General features: G+C 44.9%; 1 protein-coding gene across 4 annotated transcripts in view; it reads left to right on the forward strand.

The window, feature by feature from the left end:
- LOC120046061 (transforming acidic coiled-coil-containing protein 2-like) overlaps positions 1-12,028 on the forward strand; it is a 77,717-nt gene that overhangs the window by 36,604 nt on the left and 29,085 nt on the right. For 2 of the 4 annotated variants that reach the window (XM_038990986.1, XM_038990984.1), the window contains exons 3-10: positions 79-1,199; positions 1,447-1,874; positions 4,161-4,221; positions 4,833-5,055; positions 5,561-5,610; positions 6,377-6,498; positions 7,220-7,403; positions 9,006-9,173. In XM_038990986.1, coding sequence (XP_038846914.1) covers positions 79-1,199; positions 1,447-1,874; positions 4,161-4,221; positions 4,833-5,055; positions 5,561-5,610; positions 6,377-6,498; positions 7,220-7,403; positions 9,006-9,173 — 2,357 coding nt within the window. The remainder of the gene's footprint in view (positions 1-78; positions 1,200-1,446; positions 1,875-4,160; positions 4,222-4,832; positions 5,056-5,560; positions 5,611-6,376; positions 6,499-7,219; positions 7,404-9,005; positions 9,174-12,028) is intronic. The other 2 variants (XM_038990985.1, XM_038990987.1) reach the window with 2 other exon arrangements.

Raw genomic sequence — 12,028 nt, forward strand, 5'->3', positions numbered from 1 at the left:
TGCAAACCCTGACAATGCATTGTGGGATTATGTCTTGACTACATAACACTTGTCATATATATTTCTCTGTTCCTCCAGGTCTTGGCTGTGACTCTGAGGCAGATGGTGAACCCGGGTCAGAGGCTAAAGGTCACCATGGTAGCTCCCTGTCCATAGTCTTTGACGAGGACAAGCCCATAGCTGCTAGCGGAGCCTATAACTTAGACCAGCTCATTGCTGCTGCTGCTGCTGCTGCAGAGGCCCAGAGCCGATCAACTCTAACCCGCTCTCTGAGCCTTCAGGCTGGGGAGCTAGACGGCTCCGGACCCCTAGACAGCGTAGGATCCTCCCTCTCAATCGGAGACTCCCGTCCCCTGGCTGAGGCCTTTAGTATCGACGGTGGTACTGAGAGTGCTCCGGGGACCCTCCGCAGACCGTCCAAGAAGGGGCCTCTCCGCCCTGGTGGCTCCCTGAAAAAGAAGCCTCTCCTCAGGCAGAGCTCTAACCCAGAGAGCCCCCAACCTCCATCCTCTGGTGTCACACCGGAGCTGAAAAAGAGCACCAGAGCAGCTAGTCCCCTATTGGGCCCCGAGGACCAGGAAGTAGGAGGAGCCACAACAGACTCTGGCCCTGCCTCGGCCACGCCCAGTCCAGGAGGCACGCTCCGCAGAACCAGGAAACCACGTGTGGAAAGCCCCGCCCCTCTCATTGAAGAGACCAATCACACTAGCCCAGAGACAGATAACCAACCAATCCCAACCCCTACTCCTGTTCCGACCCAGGCCATTTCCATACCACTCCGACAGGAGGATACCCCCATCCCAGTGCCGGAGGCCCCTCTCCCAGCCAGCGAGGGCTCCTCTCCCATCCCCCCTAGTGGGGCCTACAAATGGGACCCAGACAACTTTGAGGACATCGACCCATTCAACACCGGCGGTAGTAAAGTCGCTAACTCTCCCCCGTTGGGAAGGAAAGGAGTCACTAACTCCCCCCCGTTGGGAAGGAAAGGAGTCAATGCGTCCATTGCTCACAAAACTGTCACCCCTGTGTCTACCCCCCCTCCTGTCTCTACTGAGGAACCAGCTCCTCCCTCTACCAGCCCCCCTATTCGCACCTCAGGGGCGGTCAGGCTGGAGTTTGACTATTCTGAGGAGACCCTCGAGGAGCCTCCTAAGGCCTCTCCACCTCCCAAGAAGCTGGGCAGGAAGCCAGGCTCCAAGGTTAGTCTGTCATAGGATTGAAAATGGTACCTTTCTTTAGTCTTGCTGATTTCAATGTGTCATCATTTTTTGGGGGCCTGATTATGGCGCAGATTTTTTTTCACGTGACTTGACGTGTTTTTGAAAAGCGCTTAAAATAGTACATGTTATTACAATTATTATTCCTAATAATTGTATATATGTCATTATTATTATGTTTATTATATATTTTCATAATATTAATCATTATTATTATTATTATTATCAGATGCCTCTAAGGAAGCCCAGGATGGGCCTGAAGAAGGCTGTCCAGCCGCCATCGGAACCCCTAGACAACACCCCCGCCACCGTCCCCGGTGATGACATCCCTATCCATAAGGCTTCTTATAACTTTGACCCGGCCCAGTGGGACGACCCTAACTTCAACCCGTTCGGCTCTAACAGCGAGATCCCCGTCTCTCCCGAGCTGAACAAACCCTCCAATAGATTAGACTCTGACACCTTCGACGAGTCTGCTGCCTTCAAGTCCTCCTCCAATAGCATGGCTGCGTCTCCGCCCACGGCTGCCTCAGGCTCCGCCTCCTTTGAGGTGTCGGCCAATGACAATGAGGTTGATAATGATAACGATAACGTTGGTGAGCTGGAGGACCACAACCAGAACAAACCATCCAAAACGAAGAAGAAACCTATCAAATCGTAAGTTGGTTTTAAAATTGTTTTATATTTGTATGGTCTTTCCTGACCTTATTGAACAGAGAGATAGACAGCATGAAAGGTAGAGTATCAAAGGGCAGTATTCAATCCTTTCCCGACACCGTAGGCATGTATGCCGGAGGCTGCGGCGTTACCGCTTGACCAGTCAGGCCACCAGATAGCTGTTCCAGTATCCAATATATGTGTGCGTGTGTGTGTGTGTGTGTGTGTGTGTGTGTGTGTGTGTGTGTGTGTGTGTGTGCGCGTGTGTGTGTGTCAGGTTGGAGATAAAGATGTGAAAACACATGCAGATAATATGCTAAGACATAGTGAGATATGTGTGTGTGCACTCTCTCTCTCTATCACACGCACACGCGCACACACACACACACACACACACACACACACACACACACACACACACACACACACACACACACACACACACACACACACACACACACACACACACACACACACACACACACACACACACACACACACACACATCTCACTCTCTCTTATCATATTATCTGCCTGCGTGTGTTTTCACATCTTTATATTCAACCTGGGACTTACACACATAAGCCCTAACTCACTAACTTAACAAAGAATCAGGCTTGGGGTCAATACCATTTCAGCCCTAACACACTTTCTGAATTGACTCCAAACTCTGCAAGGCTTTAACATTAGTCTGCACCCTAGTCTATGCCAGCAATGTGAATCATGCCAGTAAAATACTTTTTGGGCCAGAAGCAAAAAAACTCTAACTCCTGATAGACACTGCTGTAGTTCTAGTTAACATACTGTTACTTAACTAAACTAGTTACATGAACATAATGTTCCCTAACTAAACTAGTTACATTAACATAATGTTCCCTCACTAAACTAGTTCTAGTTAACATACTGTTACTTAACTAAACTAGTTACATGAACATAATGTTCCCTAACTAAACTAGTTACATTAACATAATGTTCCCTCACTAAACTAGTTCTAGTTAACATACTGTTACTTAACTAAACTAGTTACATGAACATAATGTTCCCTAACTAAACTAGTTACATTAACATAATGTTCCCTCACTAAACTAGTTCTAGTTAACATAATGTTCCCTCACTAAACTAGTTCTAGTTAACATACTGTTACTTAACTAAACTAGTTACATGAACATAATGTTCCCTAACTAAACTAGTTACATTAACATAATGTTCCCTCACTAAACTAGTTCTAGTTAACATAATGTTCCCTCACTAAACTAGTTCTAGTTAACATACTGTTACTTAACTAAACTAGTTACATGAACATAATGTTCCCTAACTAAACTAGTTACATGAACATAATGTTCCCTAACTAAACTAGTTACATTAACATAATGTTCCCTCACTAAACTAGTTCTAGTTAACATACTGTTACTTAACTAAACTAGTTACATGAACATAATGTTCCCTAACTAAACTAGTTACATTAACATAATGTTCCCTCACTAAACTAGTTCTAGTTAACATAATGTTCCCTAACTAAATTAGTTACATTAACATGATGTTCCCTAACTAAACTAGTTATAGTTAACATAATGTTCCCTAACTAAACTAGTTCTAGTTAACATAATGTTCCCTAAATAAACTAGTTACATTAACATACTGTTCCGTAACTAAACTAGTTCTAGTTAACATCATGTTCCCTAACTAAACTAGTTACATTAACATAATGTTCCCTAACTAAACTAGTTACATTAACATAATGTTCCCTAACTAAACTAGTTCTAGTTAACATAATGTTCCCTAACTAAACTAGTTACATTAACATAATGTTCCCTAACTAAACTAGTTACATTAATATAATGTTCCCTAACTAAACTAGTTATATTAACATACTGTTCCGTAACTAAACTAGTTACATTAACATAATGTTCCCTAACTAAACTAGTTCTAGTTATCATAATGTTCCCTAACTAAACTGGTGATGTTAAGTCACATTGTAGAAATGTATTTTCATTTTAATCCAACAACATATGAGCATTCATCTTTTTCAGGTTTGATGCAGTCTTGCTACAGACAGATGTTGCTGAAAGTCTTTTTCTAAATTCCCCAATGTAATGACATGTATCTGAAGCTGAACGTAAACAACTATATAAGGGGAGAGATTAATAATTGAAAACGTACCTTTCCCGGCAAGTTGTTATTAAGATATATAATGTATTGATTAAGTATTGATTGATTAAGTCTCTGCCAGGGATGTTGTGTTCAGTGACTCCTGATCATCTTGTCTCTCTCTTCTTCCCGTTCCAGTAACACTTTCAGAGTCAAGAGGTCCCCAAAGAGGTCGGCCATGTCTGATCCATCATCACAAGTGAGTCAGTCCTCTCTCACATACACTCATGTGTGCACGCACGCACGCACGCACGCACGCACGCACGCACGCACGCACGCACGCACGCACGCACGCACACACACACACACACACACACACACACACACACACACACACACACACACTTCCTCACTTCCTCACCTCCTCACCTCCTCACTTCCTCACCTCCACACCTCCTCATTTCCTCATTTCCTCACCTCCACACCTCCTCACTTCCTCACCTCCTCACCTCCTCCTTCCTCTGCTCCTCACTTCCTCACTTCCTCACCTCCTCACCTCCTCACTTCCTCACTTCCTCACCTCCTCACTTCCTCACTTCCTCATCTCCTCACTTCCTCACTTCCTCACCTCCTCACTTCCTCACCTCCTCACTTCCTCACTTCCTCACCTCCTCACTTCCTCACCTCCTCACCTCCTCACTTCCTCACCTCCACACTTCCTCACTTCCTCACCTCCACACCTCCTCACTTCCTCACCACACCTCCTCACTTCCTCACTTCCTCACCTCCACACCTCCTCACTTCCTCACCTCCACACCTCCTCACTTCCTCACCTCCACACCTCCTCACCTCCTCCTTCCTCTGCTCCAGGAGCCCACCCCAGTAGATGAAGTCCAGCCTCCTATCCCCCCGCTACAGGACGACCACGCCACAGACGAGGAGAAGCTGGCCTCTTCCTCCAATCACAAAGAGAAGCTTGCTTCCTCAGCCAATCACAAGTGGGCATCCATGGAGGCGGAGCTAACCTCTGACCCCCAGGAGGACTTCCCGCAGCCATCTGACCTCACAGCCTTCGTCAATGAGAACAATCGAGGTGAGTGTGTTTGTGTGTGTGTGTGTGTGTGTGTGTTTAAAAATAAACATTATATTAAATAGTCATCATTGGACAATTTCAGGTCAAAAGTTAATGTCTCCATGTACAGGATGATATGTCATCCATACGTGTGCTCCCCCATGTATTGATTTCTAATTGGCAGCGAGCCCATGCAGCGAGCCCATGCAGCTAGCTATCCAGCCCTTTACTAAACCCTGACCCCTAGAAGGGTAGAGGAGAGCCACACTACCCAGAGGCTGTGTCTGCGTGACTGTGTTTAAACTGGGTCATGCTGTTGAACAGATAGACAGACAGACTGTCCCACCAGTCCAGTCCAGTCCAGTCCAGAGTATCTGATGTTCTCCCTCCTCTTTCATTTTTCTCTCCTCTCCCTCCTCTCTTCTCTCTTTCTGTCTCTAACCATCTCTCTTCTCCCTCCTCTCTTCTCTCTTTCTGTCTCTCGTACTTGTGTCTCTAAATCTGTCTGTTCTATTGTCTCCCTCAGTGCCAGACTATGAGATCGAGTACATGGAGAAGATCGGACCCCCTTCGCCGGTGAGTATATATCCACAGTCTGTGCTGTCAGTCAGATAAGAAGGGGTAAGAAGATAGAACTGAAACCAGCTCACATTATGATCCTGATCTATGAAGATTTAATACTGCTAAATTAGGTCTATATCTTTGCTCGTGAAACTGACTGTCCTTGAGACTGACTGTCCTTGATACTGGGACTGACTGTCCTTGAGACTTACTGTCCTTGAGACTGCGACGGCCTGTCCTTGATACTGAGACTGTCCTTGATACTGAGACTGACTGTCCTTGCGACTGACTGTCCTTGATACTGAGGCTGACTGTCCTTGAGACTGCGACTGACTGTCATTGAGGCTGAGACTGACTGCCCTTGATACTGAGACTGACTGTCCTTGAGACTGCGACTGACTGTCATTGAGGCTGAGACTGACTGCCTATACTGAGGCTGACTGTCCTTGAGACTGCGACTGACTGTCATTGAGGCTGAGACTGACTGCCCTTGATACTGAGACTGACTGTCCTTGAGACTGAGACTGACTGTCATTGAGGCTGAGACTGACTGCCTATACTGAGGCTGACTGTCCTTGAGACTGCGACTGACTGTCATTGAGGCTGAGACTGACTGCCCTTGATACTGAGACTGACTGTCCTTGAGACTGACTGTCCTTGAGGCTGACTTTAGTTTCTTCTGATCATCAAAGAAAATGTTGCATGCTGTCTTGCTGTATGTTTATCTCTCTGTCTCTCTCTCTCTCTCTCTCTCTCTATATATATATATATATATATATAGACTCTGTTTGTGAAGAAACCTTCTACTCTCTACCTGAAGCTGGACTCTGTGACAGACAGCCTGACCAAGCCTAACCATGGATCAGAACTCAACTCTCCCTGCACAGGGTACAACACACTGGGGTACACGCACGCACGCACACACACACACACACACACACACACCTTTCTCTGAGTCAACACACACGCGCACGCGCACACACACCTAAACACACCGTCTAGTCACATATAGTCATCAACATGAGCAGTAATAATTATAACAAATAGGACAAAATCCATTCACTCTCTCTCTCATATGCACACAGATTGAGTTTCCAGTCCATTTCTCTGAGTCAAAGAGGTGCAGGGGGGCTGCCTTAATCAACATCCACGGCGCCCGGGGAACAGTGGGTTAACTGCCTTGCTCAGCGCCCGGGGAACAGTGGGTTAACTGCCTTGCTCAGCGCCCGGGGAACAGTGGGTTAACTGCCTTGCTCAGCGCCCGGGGAACAGTGGGTTAACTGCCTTATCCAGGGCCCGGGGAACAGTGGGTTAACTGCCTTGCTCAGCGCCCGGGGAACAGTGGGTTAACTTCCTTGTCCAGGGGCAGAACAACAGATTTTTACCTTGTCAGCTCAGGGATTCAATCCAGCAACCTTTCGGTTACTGGCTCAACGCTCTAACCACTAGGCTACCTGCCGTCCCTCACTACCGCTTTCAGTTGTTATTGTACTTGCCGACTTACCACATAACAAACACATTATCCATAAACGCACACCCATATACCCAGATATATTTTCTCTATCTAATTTTCCTCATCCCTCCTTCCCCCTCTCTCTCTCTCTCTCTCTCTCCCTCCATGTAGGAGTTTTGAGGAGATAGAGGCCCAGATCACAGCCCAGATGAAGACTCCTGTGCTGGGCTCCAGACCCGGTCCAGAAGGGTCTCGACCCGGTCCGGAGGGGTCCACTGGAGAGAAAGAGAAGACCAGGAAGAGAGAGAGCCAGTCACTCAGCCGGACACAGAGCACAGACATGGATCATGGGGCGGTGAGTAGAACAACGCTGAACTGTCTGAACTGTCAATCTACCTCACTAAGCAAAATCAAGATGAAAATGTATCATTGCGTTTACAGTATGTTTCTCATCGTCTTTCATCGGCATGTGACAGTTATTTGTATCAGGCTCTTCTCAGAATACAATGTTACGTTAGATTTTCTTTCCCGGGTTCACTATGCTGAGGCCTCTCTTTAATCCATCCAACTGGCTGTCTGTGTTATTGTCATGTAGTCATGTAGACACTAGAGGGCGACAATGACTGTATGGCCTGGCCTGGCCTGGCCTAGGCTGTAGACACAGAAGTTGATGCTCAATAGATACATTAACCTCATCAACTACTCTCAAAGCCCTGTCATAAGTTAGCTACCATAAATTAACTACCATAAGGTAACTACCATAAGGTAACTACTAGTAGGTAACTACCATAAAGTAACTACCAGAAGGTAACTAAACTACCACAAGGTAACTACTATAAGGTAACTACTAGAAGGTAACTACTAGAAGGTAACTACCATAAGGTAACTACTAGAAGGTAACTACCATAAGGTAACTACTAGAAGGTAACTACTAGAAGGTAACTACCATAAGGTAACTACTAGAAGGTAACTACTAGAAGGTAACTACTAGAAGGTAACTACCATAAGGTAACTACTAGAAGGTAACTACCATAAGGTAACTACTAGAAGGTAACTACCATAAGGTAACTACCATAAGGTAACTACTAGAAGGTAACTACTAGAAGGTAACTACTAGAAGGTAACTACTAGAAGGTAACTACCATAAAGTAACTACCATAAAGTAACTACCATAAGGTAACTACCATAAGGTAACTACCATAAAGTAACTACTAGAAGGTAACTACCATAAGGTAACTACCATAAGGTAACTACCATAAGGTAACTACTAGAAGGTAACTACTAGAAGGTAACTACTAGAAGGTAACTACTAGAAGGTAACTACCATAAGGTAACTACTAGAAGGTAACTACTAGAAAGTAACTACTAGAAGGTAACTACTAGAAGGTAACTACTAGAAAGTAACTACTAGAAGGTAACTACTAGAAAGTAACTACTAGAAGGTAACTACCATAAGGTAACTACCATAAGGTAACTACTAGAAGGTAACTACTAGAAGGTAACTACTAGAAGGTAACTACTAGAAGGTAACTACTAGAAGGTAACTACTAGAAGGTAACTACTAGAAGGTAACTACTAGAAGGTAACTACCATAAGGTAACTACCATAAGGTAACTACTAGAAGGTAACTACTAGAAGGTAACTACTAGAAAGTAAGTACCATAAAGTAATCACGATAAGGTACCTACCATAAAGTAATTACGATAAGGTAACTACCATAAAGTAACTACTAGAAGGTAACTACCATAAAGTAATTACTAGAAGGTAACTACCATAAGCTACCTACCAGCCAGCTACAAACAACACACCTCAGTCTCAGCTACCCAGCTGTCAACCTCCTGCTGACAATGCCCAATGCTTTGCTTCGCAATGCTGACCCCCTCCTCGCCCCGCTCCTCGCACCGCTCCTCGCCACGCTCCTGGCCCTCTTCCTCCTCCCTGCTGCCAACCCCTGTAGAAACCCTCCCAGGGCTCTATGGAGGTCCAAGGTCCAGCCCCTGGCCCATCCCCAGACGCACCCTTCTTAGCCAGGCTGTCTGAGTGCCCTGACCCCCTAGCCTACCTGGAGGCTGTGGAGACTGACCTGGCAGAGACCAACCCCACTGCCTTCGCCCTCAAACTACAGGTGTGTTGATTAGAGTCAGTGTGCTGTGCTCCCCTCCCTCGCGTGCCAACCTCCTTCCCGTTTGGATCCTCTCTATCCCTCGCAGTTATACTGTTGATAAATCATAGTTATACTGTTGATAAATCATAGTTATACTGTTGATAAATCATAGTTATACTGTTGATAAATCATAGTTATACTGTTGATGAATGAGATTGTGTGTGTGTACTCTAATGTGTATGTCTCCCTTTGTTTTCTAGTCGGTTGTCTAGTCTGTTGTATAGTCAGTTGTCTAGTTGTCTAGTCAGTTGTCTAGTCAGTTGTCTAGTCTATTGTATAGTCAGTTGTCTAGTTGTCTAGTCAGTTGTCTAGTCAGTTGTCTAGTCTATTGTCTAGTCTTATCTAGTCTGTAGTCTAGTCTGTAGTCTAGTCAATGTTCTAGTCAGTTGTCTAGTCTGTTGTCTAGTCTGTCGTCTAGTCTGTTGTCTAGTCTGTTGTCTAGTCTGTTGTCCAGTCTGTTGTCTAGTCTGTAGTCTAGTCTGTCGTCTAGTCAGTTGTCTCGCCTGTTGTCTAGTCTGTTGTCTAGTCAGTTGTCTCGTCTGTTGTCTAGTCAATTGTCTAGTCTGTAGTCTAGTCTATTGTCTAGTCCAGTCAGTTAGCTAGTCTTTTTCCTAATATGTTGTCTAGTCAGTTGTCTAGTCAGTAATCTAGTATGTAGTCTAGTCAGTTGTCTAATCAGTTATATAGTCAGTTGTCTAGTCTGTTGTCTAGTTGGTTGTCCATAAGTTGTCTGGTCTGTTGTCTAGTCTGTTTTCAAATATGTTGTCTAGTCTGTCGTCTAGTTTGTTGTCTAGTTTGTTGTCCATAAGTTGTCTAGTTTGTTGTCTAGTCTGTTGTATAGTCTGTTGTCTAGTCTGTTTTCTAATATGTTGTCTAGTCTGTCGTCTAGTTTGTTGTCTAGTTTGTTGTCCATAAGTTGTCTAGTTTGTTGTCAATAAGTTGTCTAGTTTGTTGTCTAGTCTGTTGTATAGTCTGTTGTCTAGTCTGTTTTCTAATATGTTGTCTAGTCTGTTGTTTAGTTTGTTGTCCATAAGTTGTCTAGTTTGTTGTCTAGTCTTTTTTCAAATATGTTGTCTAGTCTTTTTTCTAATATGTTGTCTAGTCAGTTGTCTAGTCTGTTGTCTAGTCTGTTTTCTAGTCTGTTGTCTAGTATTTTTTCTAATATGTTGTCTAGTCTTTTTTCTAATATATTGTCTAGTCAGTTGTCTAGTCTGTTGTCTAGTCTTTTTTTAATATGTTGTCTAGTCAGTTGTCTAGTCTGTTGTCTAGTCTGTTGTCCAGTCTGTTGTCTAGTTGGTTGTCCATACGTTGTCTAGTCTGTTGTCTTGTCTGTAGTGTAGGCTGTTCTCTAATATGTTGTCTAGTCTGTTGTCAGGTCAGTTGTCTAGTCTGTTGTCTAGTTGGTTGTCTAGTCAGTTGTCTAGTCTGTGGTCCAGTCTATTGTCTAGTCTGTTGTCTAGTCAGTTGTCTAGTCAGTTGTCTAGTCTGTGGTCTAGTCAGTTGTCTAGTCTGTGGTCCAGTCTGTTGTCTAGTCTGTTGTCCAGTCAGCTATCTAGTCTGTGGTCCAGTCTGTTGTCTAGTCTGTTGTCCAGTCAGCTATCTAGTTTAAAAAAATATATGTTGTCTAGTCTGTTGTCCAGTCTGTTGTCTAGTCTGTTGTCTAACCTGTTCTCTAGTCAGTTGTCTAGTCAGTTGTCTAGTCAGTTGTCTAGTCAGTTGTCCAGTCAGTTGTCTAGTCGGTTGTCCAGTCAGTTGTCCAGTCAGTTGTCCAGTCAGTTCTCTAGTCAGTTGTCCAGTCAGTTGTCCAGTCAGTTGTCTAGTCAGTTGTCCAGTCAGTTGTCCAGTCAGTTGTCTAGTCAGTTCTCTAGTCAGTTGTCCAGTCAGTTGTCCGGTAAGTTGTCCAGTCAGTTGTCTAGTCGGTTGTCCGGTCAGTTGTCCAGTCAGTTGTCCAGTCAGTTGTCCAGTCAGTTGTCCAGTCAGTTGTCCAGTCAGTTGTCTAGTCAGTTCTCTAGTCTGTTGTCCAGTCAGTTGTCGAGTCTGTTGTCCAGTCTGATGTCTAGTCTGTTTACTAGTCAGTTTCCTTTACCTTATCTTCGCCATTACTTTCATGAAGCTTCCTTTGCCTTTATCTATGTAAGCCTGTTTGTTGATCTTTGAGAGTGTGGGTGCTGTAGGTGAGAGTGTGTGGGTACTGTAGGTGAGAATGTGTGGGTACTATAGGTGAGAGTGTGTGGGTACTGTAGGTGAGAGTGTGTGGGTACTGTAGGTGAGAGTGTGTGGGTACTGTAGGTGAGAGTGTGGGTACTGTAGATGAGAATGTGGGTACTGTAGGTGAGAGTGTGTGGGTACTGTAGGTGAGAGTGTGTGGGTACTGTAGGTGAGAATGTGTGGGTACTGTAGGTGAGAGTGTGTGGGTGCTGTAGGTGAGAGTGTGGGTACTGTAGGTGAGAGTGTGTGGGTACTATAGGTGAGAATGTGTGGGTACTGTAGGTGAGAGTGTGTGGGTACTGTAGGTGAGAGTGTGTGGGTACTGTAGGTGAGAGTGTGTGGGTACTGTAGATGAGAATGTGGGTACTGTAGGTGAGAGTGTGTGGGTACTATAGGTGAGAGTGTGTGGGTACTATAGGTGAGAGTGTGTGGGTACTATAGGTGAGAGTGTGTGGGTACTGTAGGTGAGAGTGTGTGGGTACTGTAGGTGAGAGTGTGTGGGTACTGTAGGTGAGAGTGTGTGGGTACTGTAGGTGAGAGTGTGGGTACTGTAGGTGAGAGTGTGGGTACTGTAGGTGAGAGTGTGGGTACTGTAGGTGAGAATGTGG

This window comes from Salvelinus namaycush, chromosome 4 (assembly GCF_016432855.1).
Source record: "Salvelinus namaycush isolate Seneca chromosome 4, SaNama_1.0, whole genome shotgun sequence".
Taxonomy (NCBI): Eukaryota; Metazoa; Chordata; class Actinopteri; order Salmoniformes; family Salmonidae; genus Salvelinus; species Salvelinus namaycush.